This window comes from Suricata suricatta, chromosome 14 (genome assembly GCF_006229205.1).
Source record: "Suricata suricatta isolate VVHF042 chromosome 14, meerkat_22Aug2017_6uvM2_HiC, whole genome shotgun sequence".
Taxonomy (NCBI): Eukaryota; Metazoa; Chordata; class Mammalia; order Carnivora; family Herpestidae; genus Suricata; species Suricata suricatta.
The window spans coordinates 68,153,378-68,167,143 of record NC_043713.1 but is presented as its reverse complement, the minus strand read 5'-3'; the positions used below and the strand labels follow the sequence as shown (position 1 = coordinate 68,167,143).

Below are 13,766 nucleotides of genomic sequence, written 5' to 3'. Positions count from 1 at the left end.
TCAGACTCTTCAGGGACAGAATCTCCTGTGCTCAGGACCTTACCAGACCTATCTCTGTGTGTCTTTTCATCTGGCTATTTTTATCCTTTAAAATATCATTTTTTAAAATAAACTGGTAATCTAGGAAGTTAAAAAAAAGAACAGGAGGTTTAATAAATTGATGAATCATTAGTGAACCCCAAGCATGAATACTGTCTATATCTTGTGTCTTTAAGGTTAGCGTGCTTTCTGACTGACACAGATATTGTATATGTGTGACACCTTGAAATATTACCATTGGGACTGTAAAAATCAAGGCTTCCTAAATTTCATGAGAGGGAATTTTTTTTTATCTTTATCCTGAGGTTTTAAAAGAATGTAAACTGGGCACCTGGGGTTTATGTGGAAAACTGTCTCAGGTACTGAGAGAGAAAGGAGACCTCTCTTCTGTTCTTACCGCTCCACTTGTTATTTGAATGTGCCTTACACAGCAGCACAGATCACATCCTTGGGGAGCAGTTTTTCCAGTGTGGGCCTCACCTAGTAGTAAATGAGGTGATTTTAGGCAGTACTTGGACAAAGCATTGTGTCAAATTGTCTACATTTGGATGTTTTCTTCCATCCTTGTGGTTACCCGAAGGACAAAATGTCTGTTTTGTGCTAGTGTATCTTTAACACCACTCCAGCACTCTCTCCTCTCTCTTTTTACCTAAGAGATCTGGCCTCAATTTCAGCAAACTTCGAGCTGGTAATGATATTACTTTGTTTTCGTTAAGTTTAATTTTATGCTTCCTTTTTGTTAATAAAACCATACTGATTTTTGCTTGAAGTTGTAATAGATGCTTTCCTTTTAAAGTAATTTTTAAAATGAGTAAAGTTGATTAAAGAATGCAATAGCTTAGATAATTTTGGGAATGGCAAGACTAGCAGAAAGCTGCAGGAATGACAGAGGTCTGGGACACCCTGTGGTAGAGGGTGTCAGTGCTTGAAGCCTGGCCCAGGCTTCAAGGAGGCAGATGGCTCTGGCCACTGACACCAAGACTTTCAAGGAGGACCTCTGTGGTGCTTAAGGGTGGGCTAATTTGATGAGTGGTGACAAGAAGGGGTTTTGAATGGGTAATATTCTGGGTCCAGGCAATTTTAAGGGTTGTGGTGTTAATTCTTCTTTTCCTCCTTATAGAAATGGACCTGAATTTGAAGCTAGGATACGACAGAATGAGATCAACAACCCCAAGTTTAACTTCTTGAACCCCAATGACCCTTACCATGCCTACTACCGACACAAGGTCAGCGAGTTCAAGGAGGGGAAGGCTCAGGAGCCCTCGGCCGCCATCCCCAAGGTCATGCAACAGCAGCAGCAGGCCACCCAGCAGCAGCTGCCCCAGAAGGTTGGAACTCACCCCTCCCTTCATATCCCCAGGGCTAGGAGGGAAGCCTGGACAGAGATGAGAGGATAATGAACGTTGCTCTCCAAACCTACCAGCCAGGGAGAGACCTGAGGTTTTTGTGTACTGAGGCTCAGAAATAAGTACTGCTGACCTTTGGCATTTCCTGAGCATTGCTTGTCCAGCTCTGTGCTCAGTGCTTTAGGAGTCTCATTGACACCTCACAGCACCTGCTTAAGGAGAACAGCAAAGTGACTGTTTTACAGATGAGGAACCTAAGGCTTGGGGAAATACTGTTTACCCAGGCCACAGTCCAGAGTTCAAGCTCTTGGCCCCTGCTCTTTGCCTTGACCATAGAGTGAGGACAGTGCTATAATGTGGCTTGTGAGCCCCTTCTTGAGCCATCCCTCCCTTATATCTCACCTTCCTACAGCCCCTCCATCTGGCCTGCCCTAATACCCTAATCCTCTTTAGGTCCACAAAGAGGGATGATTAGGGCTTGTTGATGCAGACAAGAAGGACTGGCATAATTTACCTACTGTATAGTACATATACTGGTCTCTTCTCTTTGCTCTTTTCCTGAACCATGGTGGCAAAGGCTACCTCTTGTTTTACAGTGGGAAATAAAGGTTCAAGTAGATTCTGTTACCTTGTATTGCAATTTACTACTTCTAGGGACTCAGGCTATGTCAGTTTCCTCATCTGTAAAAAGGATTCACAGTACCTTTTCTGTCTACCTTGTGGTTCCTAGGGAGGTCAGATGAGGTAACAAACGTGGAGTCCTCTCCAATGGGTCGTCTGCACACATGTAGGGCTTACTGCGGCCTCTATATCCCTTGGATAGGATTTAACACGGCATGTTCCTGTCGGATCTTCTGCCACCCAGTTTTGGCCCTCAGTTTCAGGGCGGCAGCAGTAATAGAGGGGCACAGTTCTTGCTCAAAGCCATTCAGGGAGTTGAAGCCACAGTTGGCCACGTAATTGGTGCTATTGTGAGTTAGTATTCTCTGACACCATGGGCCAATGACGTGCACGTGATTAACAGAAGCTTAGAAGTCCATGTCATCTTATGGGGGGTGTCTTCCCATAAGAGACACAGTCTCTCGTCTCTCTTGTATCTTAGGTCCAGGCCCAGGTGATCCAAGAGACCATCGTTCCCAAAGAGCCCCCGCCTGAGTTTGAGTTCATTGCAGATCCCCCCTCCATCTCAGCCTTCGACCTGGATGTGGTAAAGCTGACAGCTCAGTTTGTGGCCAGAAATGGCCGCCAGTTTCTGACCCAGCTGATGCAGAAAGAACAGCGCAACTACCAGTTTGATTTCCTCCGTCCTCAGCACAGCCTTTTCAACTACTTCACGAAGCTGGTGGAGCAGTACACCAAGGTGCCTGGGCAGGACAGGGGCCGGGGTGGTGGCCTAGGGAAAGAAGGCATCTGGCAGAAGCACTAAATTTATTCATGTCTACAAGGACAGTACTCCTCCGTGGGTCCCTGGGTAAATGTAAAAATTTCAGTTTGGTGTAAAGTCTTGATTTCTATTGTTGTTGTTGTTGTTTTAATGTAACATAGATTGCTGGTTTTAAAGAGAAGTGAAACATGTGATTGGTAACTGCCATCAGGTTAGTGCCTACTATGTGACAAGCCCAAGTGGTGCTAGCTGCTTTTAAGTACATTTAACTTTTCAGTTGCCTAGCACAGGATCTGAGAAGAAGCAAGCCCTTAATAATTGCCTCCTTTTTGCCCAATTTAATCTTCGCAAGAAGCTAGGATGTGTTCCCCTTTCCCCTTTTTCAAAAGTTGAAACAGGCTCAGAGAGTTGAAGTCACTTACTCATGATCTCTCAGCTAGTAAGTAGCTAACACCAATGTTGTTTTTCACCCTAAAAAGTACCTTGAGGGCGCCTGGGTGGCTCAGTCGGTTAAGCCTCCGACTTTGGCTCAGGTCAGATCTCACGTTCGTGGGTTCGAGCCCCGCGTAGGGCTCTGTGCTGACAGGTAGCTCAGAGCCTGGAGCCTGCTTCTGGATCTGTGTCTCCTCTCTCTGCCCCTCCCCCTTTCATGCTCTGTCTCTCTCTGTATCAAAAATAAATAAAACATTTAAAAAAAAAAGTACCTTGAATTAGAAGTATAATTTAAGTAGATACTGAGAAACAATTCAACATAAACATAGCCAGTATTGAAGGAATACTTGTATATGTTGCATGCTTTCATTGAATTTCTAATAATTTCTAAGGTAGTCACTGGTATCCATATTTTATAGAAAAGGAAATGGGCACAGAGAAGTTGACTTGGATAGAGTCATGCAGCTAGGGCTTGCTGAGCTGGGACATGGCCTCTGGCATTTTACTCCTGGATTTTAAGTATCATGCTAAAAAGCTGTTAATTATCATGCTATATTGTTGTAATCAAGAATCCGGACAAGTCAATATTGGTATTGAAAAATAATCGGATCTGGGGTTCCTGGGTGGCTCAGTTAGTTGAGTGTCTGACTTCGAACGGTCTTGATCTCACATGAGAGTTGTGAGTTCAAGCCCCCCATCGGGTTCTACATTGACAGTGCAGAGCCTGCTGGGGGATTCCCTCCCCCATTTTCTCTCTCTCTCTCTCTCTCTCTCTCTCTCACTCACTCACTCAAATAAACTTAAAAGAGAAAATCAGATCCTTAATTTATTGCAAAGTACACTGATACGGATTTGCCAGTGGCTTGTTTTTCTTGCTATACGTGTAGTGGAGGCTGTCTTCCTGCTTTAGTGGCTTGGTTTGTATATCTTATTTAGAAATAGGACATTAAAGATGTGACTTAAAAGGACTCATAATTTAATGATTTTCTCTAATTTCATTCTGAGTATTTAACTAGGAAGAATTACAAAGATGTATGTGTTTAGAAAATGATCAAATCCAAAAATGGTAGAATAGCCAAAATAACAATCATTTGAATGCCAAAGGGTTAATGTAATTACACAGTATGGATTTTAAGTGAGCCCTGTGTTAATTTTCCCTAGTGGACTACTTCCAGGGTTAAAAATCCCCAAGATATCTTTTTATTCTGTTACTTTCCTGTTTCTTCTCCCTCAGAACTTGGGTACTGACATTTAGTACTCTAATATGAGGGCACTGGTGTGTATCTGTAGCCATGGGAGACTCCTGGAGCAGATTTATTCCTGGGATAGAGGTATAGGGAGGAGGGGAGCAGAATGAGCCATTTACCAGTAAAAATAATTACTGTTTGGGGTGGCGCCCCGGGTGTTTCAGTCAGTTACGCGTCCGACTTGAGCTTAGGTCATGATCTCATGGTTTGTGAGTTCGAGCCGTGCATTGGGCTTTGTGCTGACAACTTGGAGCCTGCTTCAGATTCTGTGTCTCCCTCTCTCTCTGGCCCTCCCCAGCTCACGTTCTCTGTCTCTCTCAAAAATAAATACATATTTTTGAAAAATCAAAAAAATAGACACTGTTGGGGCAGGTGGAATGACTGGCTATTTTGAACAAAGCCATTATTTGTTGTTTTGTCAAACATATGTTCAGTATCAAGATTTATTTCAAATGCTGGAGATACAATAGAGAACAGAAAACAGAAATTGCTGTCTGGAGTTTCTGGTTTAGTGAGGGGGCAACAGGCAAGTGCAGTTTCCTTGGATATCAGATGGTAATAAATCCTGTGGAGAAATAGAAAGCAAGGGACAGATATCTAGAAGATGGGGCCTATGGGTGGCACTCTTGGGTAGGGTCATCAGGGGAGCATGTGCAAAAGGGTAGGAGCATTTCTGTGTTCTGAAAGCAACCAGCACGTGCTGATTGTACCCTGGTGATGGGCAGTGCATTTGTGTATTTTCCTGCTGGTCTTTGCAGCAACCTTTTAATGTTGACTGTGCTGACTTTAAGTAGTGGTGTCACCATTTGTAGAAGGAAGCCAAGTTACAGAGGTTAAGTAACTTGCCCAACGTCATCGCCCAACCAAGTGGAGCTAGGATTGGGACTGGAACCCCATGCTCTTGCTTTTCCTATACTTTTCCACAGGCCCCAGAAGGCCACCTCCTTGTCCTGTGTTGTGGTGCACTGACAGTTCCTTTAACTCTTGTGTTTCAGATCTTGATTCCACCTAAAGGCTTATTTACAAAGCTAAAGAAAGAGGCTGAGAACCCCCGAGAAGTTTTGGACCAGGTAAACTGAATTATAACCAGTTGCTGATGGTGCAAATTACTTTGGGTTGTTTCATGTTTGGAAGTAGGCTCTGAAGTGGTGCCTTGTGTTCCAGGCACAGAAATGGTGGGAGGGATGGCCTTGTGGCCACAGAAAGCTGAAGAAACCTAGACTGTCTGCTCCCTAATTTTCTGTTTTTCTCTCAGCTTTACTGGATCTTCTTCTTTTGCCCTCACTAGAAGCCAACTCCTGAGCAGGTTTTCTGGTGACAGATACCTTTTGAGGCCCGAAGTTCTCAGGGTCCAGGAGAGAAGGCATATTGTTGCTGCCTATTTTGCGTAGCTGCATAAAGGTTTTGTTTCTCAGGCTCTCAGATTGCTGCTTCTCTTGTGGGTACTTGATTGTTACACAGACTTCCTGGGATGGAGTTTGCTGCTCTGTGAGTACAGAGCCCCTTGCCAGATTAAGCAGAAAACTCTGAGGTTATACAAATGGCTGCCCTTGGGGCCCAGACACAAGGTTTCTGTGGCATTTAGAGTTTTTACTCTGTCTGAGCTCTGGGCCTGACTGAGACCAGATGCATATACCAGAAATTTCCCCTTATGGACAGAACAGCCTCCTATTCCAAGGGAGATGCTGGCTTTGTGGAGGTATTGGAGGGGACTGCCCCATCAGGAGTAGACCTTGATTCAGCATAGCATCATGCTGTTTCCTGTATTTTCAGGTGTGTTACCGGGTGGAGTGGGCCAAGTTCCAGGAGCGAGAGAGAAAGAAGGAAGAGGAGGAAAAGGAGAAGGAACGGGTGGCATATGCACAGATTGACTGGCATGATTTTGTCGTGGTAGAAACAGTGGACTTCCAACCCAATGAGCAAGGTAGGTCTGTGAGGAAAGGTGGTATGTGATACTCCAGATGGCGAGCCAGGAGCTTAGAACCATCCTGGGATATTTCAGATCTACATCTCTTCCCAGGAAGCAGCACAGTGCCCCAGAGGGTTTTATCAGTATCTGTTTCATCTCTGCTCTCAGAAGACTTCATATTTACCGCATTGCTCCCACTGAAACCCAACGGAGCAAACATCGTGCCAGACCTTGGGTGGGTGTCTGGAGCTGGGAGAGAAGTCAGCCCTGGCCCTTGGAGAACTCACAGTGTGGGGAGGGCAGAAGAATGGGCTTTTGGTAAGGAGTGTCTGTGGAGGTCTCCCTTTGACTCTGGGTTGCCTTCTGCCAGGAAATTTCCCTCCCCCTACCACCCCGGAGGAGCTGGGGGCCCGAATCCTTATTCAGGAACGTTATGAGAAGTTTGGGGAAAGTGAAGAGGTTGAGATGGAGGTCGAGTCTGATGAGGAGGATGAGAAACAAGAAAAGACAGAGGAGGCTCCTTCCCAGTTGGACCAGGACACCCAAGTTCAAGACATGGATGAGGTATGCTTCTGGAAGGGCCTGCAGGGCTGGCCTTCCCTTCTGGAGTTTAAGGAGATGGGGGTGCTCTCCACCAGAGTCAGAAATCCAGCTCCCTTGTGAACCTTGGAAGGAGGTGTGGGTCCTGAATAAGGCATCCTGGTTGATCAGCTGCCCAAACTCAGGCAGCATAGAGCCTTTCTCCAGCTAAGGCAACAAAGATTCATTCACAGGCAAGGATCTGAAAGCTGTGCTGGCTCTGTTCTGTGACCTTCCCCCTTTGCCCAGAGGCCCTGGTCCCCACTGCCCCTGTGCCAACTCTCAGGGAACGCTTTGCACCACATGCTTTGATGCCTTTGAGTTTAGGCCCAAAAATCAGCAAGCAGTTCCCAGAGCTTTTCTAAGTGTAGCCTGTGCTTTTTTTTCAGCCATCCCTACCCCCACCAAGTCAGGCACTCTGAGCAGACAGAGCCTTTAGAGCCAAGCTGCCTCCTCCTCCCTTTGGAAAAGAATTTGTGTGTGAGAAGAAAGGCCCCCGTGTCTGTGGGAATTGACTTTTTCTTTCCCTCCCAGCATTGCTCCGTGAGCAGCTACCATTGAGTGCCAGCTTGCCCCACCGCACCCCTCCCCAGCATGTTTAAGTGCCCTTGGCCTCCTGGGACTGCCTGGTGCCAGCTGCTGGAAATGCCTGGGCAGAGTGTTAGCATCGCAGCCCCCAGCACTCTCATTCATGTTGTGAGGAAGCAGCTTGGCCGGCCGCCGGCTGGCCTCGGGTGCCCCCAGAGGCTTAGCACATGGACGCTGGCTGGCAGGAACCTAGGCTCCTTGCCACCCTGAGAGCTGCTAGGGCTCAGCTGCAGGAGATGGCCTGTCGGCCCTTCTCTAAGTCCTGCCATTGCTTTTCTTTTCAGGGTTCAGATGATGAAGAAGAAGGGCAGAAAGTGCCCCCACCCCCAGAGACACCCATGCCTCCTCCTCTGCCCCCGACCCCAGACCAGGTCATTGTTCGGAAGGACTATGACCCCAAAGGTAGGGCCTGCCGGCTTTCTTGCCTTCACATGTTCCTCAGACCTGTCTGTTTTTAAGAGGGCTCGAGGTTGCTTGTTGCAAAGGCATTAATAGCCCCTCCTTTGCAGGCCTGGCAAGGGGGAACAGAGTCCTTTTCTGGTGCCCAGGTGCCTCGCACAGTGCTAGGTACAGCATGGCACTAAATGGATGTGTCTGGGATGAGTGACACATGAGTGGAACAATAGTTTCTTAACATCTACTGCTTCCCCAGTATTCTCATTGAAGCATCTCTGGGTTTTATTGTTTGTGTGTTTGTTTTGTTTTTTTGTTTTAAAGCTTCCAAGCCCCTGCCTCCAGCTCCTGCTCCAGATGAGTATCTTGTGTCTCCCATCACGGGGGAGAAGATCCCTGCCAGCAAAATGCAGGAACACATGCGCATCGGGCTTCTTGATCCCCGCTGGCTAGAGCAGCGAGACCGCTCCATCCGTGAGAAGCAGAGTGACGATGAGGTGTATGCGCCAGGTGAGGTGGGGGTTCTCTCCCCAAGTCCACACCCCTTCTTTGACTCAGCCCTGACTTCCTTTGACCCATGGGAATGTCTAGACCATGGTCAACTTGCTTTAAACAAACACAAAGCAAGAGTTGAGGTCAACAAAATTTTGAGGATAGGTACAATCTGTGATGCTACAAAAGCACTCCCCATTTTCCAGGACTCTCCGTAAAACTCCTCCAAAGGCAGATGCCTGACATGGATGGCATCCTAGACATCCCAGAGTTGGGAGGGGTGTCCATCTTGGGGCTGTCTTAGAATGAGGGCTCTGATAGCTGGAGCACCCTGAGCATTATGAAATGAGACACGATAGGGAGAAAACTGCCCTGAAAGCAGGAGACTAAGCTTTTAGTCCTGACTGCTACTTGCCGCTTTTGTGACCCTGTCCTCTCCATTGCTTTTCCTATGTTAAGCGATTGGACAGGCTCTAGTGAACAGGCTTGTTCCTGATTGGGCAGCCTTCCCCAGGCTCAGAGGACAAACATTGCTGTTTTGGGGCCCAGACTCAGGCCTGCCCCATAGGCCCAGCCTCTACCCTGCACCAGGAGAGTTGCTGCTATGTTGGAAGGGCACCTGGTTTTAGTTTTCTTTTTGCCCCCGCCTCCATTTTGTGACTGTCTAGGTCTGGATATTGAAAGCAGCTTGAAACAGTTGGCTGAGCGGCGTACTGACATCTTTGGTGTAGAGGAAACAGCCATCGGTAAGAAGATTGGTGAGGAGGAGATCCAGAAGCCAGAGGAAAAGGTGCCATTCTGATGGATCCTAGTACCTTCTCTGCCCTCACAGTCTTACACTTGGGTTCAGTTTCAGAAGCCCTGACAAGCTGTGGCTTTACTTTCCTTTGTAGGTGACCTGGGATGGCCACTCAGGCAGCATGGCGCGGACCCAGCAGGCTGCCCAGGCCAATATCACCCTCCAGGAGCAGATCGAGGCCATCCACAAGGCCAAGGGTCTAGTGCCCGAGGATGATACCAAAGAGAAGATTGGCCCCAGCAAACCCAATGAACTTCCCCAGCAGCCACCACCTCCGTCTTCAGCCACCAACATTCCTAGTTCTGCTCCTCCCATTACCTCTGTGCCTCGGCCACCCGCAGTAAGCCAGTAGCCACTTTGGGACTGATCTTTTAGAGCTTGCTTCTTGGGGTTGGACACTATTGGCTGAAAAGGGCAGCTTCCTTGTAGTGGGGCCTACAGGCTGCTTGGGTCAAGTTGAGAGACAAAGAACTCTTTAATAGTAAGTGGGAACCTCTAGTCTGATTTTCCATCTGTGTAGGAGGATTGGAACAGGGAGGGAAGCAGGAGGCAAATGTGAGAAGCAGGCTTGGGGCACAGAAGGGCTGCAGGGCTTAACAGGTCTTCGAGGACTGCTGGCCTGTCTCCAGAAAGCGAAGTTGAGGTCATCCTCTTTACTGGCTTTTTCAGTGTCTGCCACAAGCAGCTGGCTGAGTCTCAGGCGGAAAGAGTGTCACCCTGGGCCTCTCTTGGCGTAGTTCCTGTCAGAGTTTAGTTATGGGCTCCAGTCTGTCAGCCCCAGGGGATTGAGTCGGAGCTTTCCAGCCCTCACCCTCAAAGGCTGCTGGTAACTTATCACCAGCCTTATGTGCCTTTGAGGTCTGCTTTTGGCTTCCTGTGACCTGTGGGTCCCTTCTTCCCCACAGATGCCGCCTCCTGTTCGTACCACAGTTGTGTCTGCAGTACCTGTCATGCCCCGCCCCCCAATGGCATCAGTGGTCCGACTACCCCCAGGCTCAGTGATTGCCCCCATGCCGCCTATCATCCATGCACCCAGGATCAACGTGGTGCCCATGCCTCCCTCAGCCCCTCCTATCATGGCACCCCGTCCACCCCCCATGATTGTGCCAACAGGTCAGTGTCTCTCATGTCGCTTTCCAAGCTTTTGGGTCAGGACTATGGACCAAGCACTGTGAACAGAGCAGTGGCTGATGGTAGTGCCCAGTCAACTGTTCCAGTTGGGCATCCAGCCCAGAGGAGAGCCTTTGCTTCCCTATGTGAGTGATCCCAGAGCTAGGAGCCTGGGAGCCAGTGGTCCTGGGGAAGATAAGCTGATGTGGGGCAGAGCTGGGGTCTGTGCACCCAGAGTGGTCAGGCCCCTGAGAAAGGCAGAGGCCCAGTGAGACTTGCTGTCAGCTGGCACCTACTCTACCCATCAGTTCTGCTTCTCCTCCAGTCCCCTGTTGCCCATTGTGAGCAGTCTCCTAGGTCTCCCTGCCAGGGAACCTACTGGCTCAGATTCAACAAGGAGTGACCCTTTACACCTCTGACTGGGAGAGTGGGATACCTTTGCACTCTTCCCTCATTTATCACCATCCTGAGTCCCAGGGCCATTCCTCCCACTCATGCAGCTCCTTATTCCTGTCTTGGCAGCATTTGTGCCCGCTCCGCCTGTGGCACCTGTCCCAGCTCCAGCCCCCATGCCCCCTGTCCACCCCCCACCTCCCATGGAGGATGAGCCTGCCTCCAAGAAACTGAAGACAGAGGACAGCCTTGTGCCTGAGGAGGAGTTCCTACGCAGAAACAAGGTATGTGATACCAGAATGCCACCTGTGGCCTGGAGTGTCTAGTGGGGGGACCCATTACATACTCTTTGGCCTATCCTATTCTCCCACCGTTTGGGCTTCTGGGGCCTACCTCAGCTGTTGGAAGCCCATAAGGGCTTTTGAGTACACTCTAGATGCATAGTCAACAGTTGGAAGGACTAGACCAAATAGGTGGTCCCTCTGGTGTGAGCTGTCTAGGAGACCAGCAGGAGAACCAGCTGCATAGGCAGCAGGACTTGAGTGTGAAGAGGGCCCTGGATACTGGAGGAAATCCTGGGTATAGTTTTTAATTTTTTTGCCACCTTCTGCTGCTGCTTCACCCCTTTGAAGTTCTCCCTGTTGGGGTGCTAGAAATAAGGAGAACCTTGACTGCCAGTGCCTAAGGAAGCTGTCAGCTTCTAACAAGGAGGTAGAAACAGTCCTAGCCCCACTCCCTCAGTGCATTTGACCAGATCTTTTTTTTTCTTTTCTTTCTGATAGCAGTTCCCATTTTCTGAGTACCAGCTGAAGTGCCAAGGTAGAGCTACATGTTTTATGAGCACTTGATTCTTCAGTGCTTACAACAGTACCATGCAGCTGTTGTGATCACTGGCTTTATAAACTTGGCACTGAGGCTCAGAGAGACCTAGTTATTAGTAAGTAGGTAAACTGAATTAGGAACCTAGGTCTTCTGACCTTGCAGTTTATATTCTCTCAATGGTGCTTCTGGGGTTTGCACGGCATTTTCTTAGCACTTTTTCAGTTCCAGTCTCACCAAGAGGCAGGGTAGGGATCATTTTTAAAGATCTCTCTGCTCTGTAAAGATAAGGAAAGGAAAGATATTTCCTGCTCTATAAAATGAGACTTGGACTAGTTGATCTCTAAAGATCGTATGATTTGAGAGTCAGAATTTCATGGGGTTGGGCTGGGCCAACTTCTTGGGTAGTTGACAGAGAGGAAGAGCATGACTTATTAGGAAGGAAGGAAAAGCAGAGCATTCTGGGGGAACCAGAGACCTCAATCCCAAATCTTAGAAATGGGGGATGAGTTGTGACCTGTCACTAATGGCCTTAGTAGTGAATTGGGCCAGAGTCCAGGAGTCCAGATAGACAGGAGACATTGTTCAGACTGGTCGGGAATAGGAGAGCATAGTTCCCTTTTGGGCTCAGGGTTCCTTGGCCATAATGACCATGTCCTGTTTTGCAGGGTCCAGTATCCATCAAAGTCCAAGTGCCCAACATGCAAGATAAGACTGAATGGAAACTGAATGGACAAGTACTGGTCTTCACCCTCCCACTCACAGATCAGGTATGGGTTCGTTCTAACTGGCATCAGGTGCAGGAGATCCCAGGATTCAGGGGGCAGCTTTCTTCAGTTGACCTCAGCAAGGGGGTGAATGACCTCTCTGTCCCACAGGTCTCTGTTATCAAGGTGAAGATTCACGAAGCCACGGGTATGCCCGCAGGGAAGCAGAAGCTGCAGTATGAGGTGGGTCATATATCAGTGCTCCTGACCCTTGGGTTCAATACCTCTGCCATCCCAGAAGCTTCATGACCTGTGGAATCAAAGGAGTGGGGAGATATGTGGGGGATGGCCATATGAGTCTATCCCAGAAGTGACGATGCTGACTGGGTGTGCCAGGGCAGGTTAGCCTGACAGAATGAGGCTCTGCTGGGGTCACTGTATAGTCTTGTGTGAGGCCCAAAAAACTTTTTGCCTCAGTGACTAGGGTAGACATCTAGGGACAAGAGGAGCATGCTCTGGTGGGTTTCTGGCCCAGAGGTAGAGCCCTTCCAGCTAGTGTGGTCTGGGGTAGTGTGGCTTTGGGCAGGGACACAGAGGTCATAGTCCACCCCAACCTGGTGCTTGCCTGGCATGCTTTATTCTCCCTCTCAGTACTTTGACAAATCCCTACTTTGAGCCTCAGTATCATGCTCTGTAAAATGAGACTTGGATTAGTTGATCTCTAAAGATCTTAAAATTTGAGAGTCAGAATTTCTTGGGGTTGGTCTGGGCCAACTTCTTGAGGAGTTAACAAAGAGGAAGAGCGTGATTAGGAAGAAAGGAAAAGCAGAGCATTCTGGGGGGAACCAGAGACTTTCAATCCCACCCTGTCACCACCCTCCTGACTCCCACCCCAAACCCCCCAATCTCTGCTCCCTGCCATTGTCCTACCTTCTTTCAGGCCCCTGTATTCTCTGAGTTCAGAGTAAATGGATGTTGGGAGTTGTAAGGCTATACATTGCTCAAGGCCAGATTGCCCTACGCTAAAGCACACTATCTGTTTTCCAGGGCATTTTCATCAAAGATTCCAACTCACTGGCTTACTACAACATGGCCAATGGCGCTGTCATTCACCTGGCCCTCAAGGAGAGAGGCGGGCGGAAGAAGTAGAGGGAAACCTACTGTCAGGTCTCAGCCACTGACGTTTTTTTGCCTCTACTATCCCCCACTGCCCCACCCTTTGCCCCAAATTCAGGAGACCCCGCCTTGCACATTTCTTTCTCTCTTACTAAGTTTGGAAATTTAAATTGTCCTAAGCTTTCTAAGCTACTCTCCTTCCCAGTGGTCTCTGGAATTATTTTGTGTCTTGATTTGAGGGGATTCATTTCTTTAGGTAGCATATGAGGAGATACGAGCCCAGAGATGTCCCGTGGGATAGTGTCATAGTGCCAAGTGGTACTTGGCTGATAGAATATGGTTGTTCTCATTATTAATCATTTTGTATTTTGCCATGGGTTGTCTAATAAATCTCTTGTGTCCTACTTGTGAAA

At 48.3% G+C, this 13,766-nt stretch overlaps 1 protein-coding gene across 1 annotated transcript in view; it reads left to right on the top strand.

The window, feature by feature from the left end:
• SF3A1 (splicing factor 3a subunit 1) overlaps window positions 1-13,766 on the top strand; it is a 19,671-nt gene extending 5,905 nt beyond the window's left edge. The window contains exons 3-16 of the mRNA XM_029921488.1: window positions 1,160-1,367; window positions 2,488-2,745; window positions 5,444-5,518; window positions 6,222-6,372; window positions 6,728-6,921; window positions 7,809-7,926; window positions 8,242-8,427; window positions 9,078-9,199; window positions 9,303-9,548; window positions 10,114-10,321; window positions 10,841-10,995; window positions 12,199-12,300; window positions 12,409-12,480; window positions 13,285-13,766. Coding sequence (XP_029777348.1) covers window positions 1,160-1,367; window positions 2,488-2,745; window positions 5,444-5,518; window positions 6,222-6,372; window positions 6,728-6,921; window positions 7,809-7,926; window positions 8,242-8,427; window positions 9,078-9,199; window positions 9,303-9,548; window positions 10,114-10,321; window positions 10,841-10,995; window positions 12,199-12,300; window positions 12,409-12,480; window positions 13,285-13,386 — 2,197 coding nt within the window. The 3' untranslated portion in view covers window positions 13,387-13,766. The remainder of the gene's footprint in view (window positions 1-1,159; window positions 1,368-2,487; window positions 2,746-5,443; window positions 5,519-6,221; window positions 6,373-6,727; window positions 6,922-7,808; window positions 7,927-8,241; window positions 8,428-9,077; window positions 9,200-9,302; window positions 9,549-10,113; window positions 10,322-10,840; window positions 10,996-12,198; window positions 12,301-12,408; window positions 12,481-13,284) is intronic.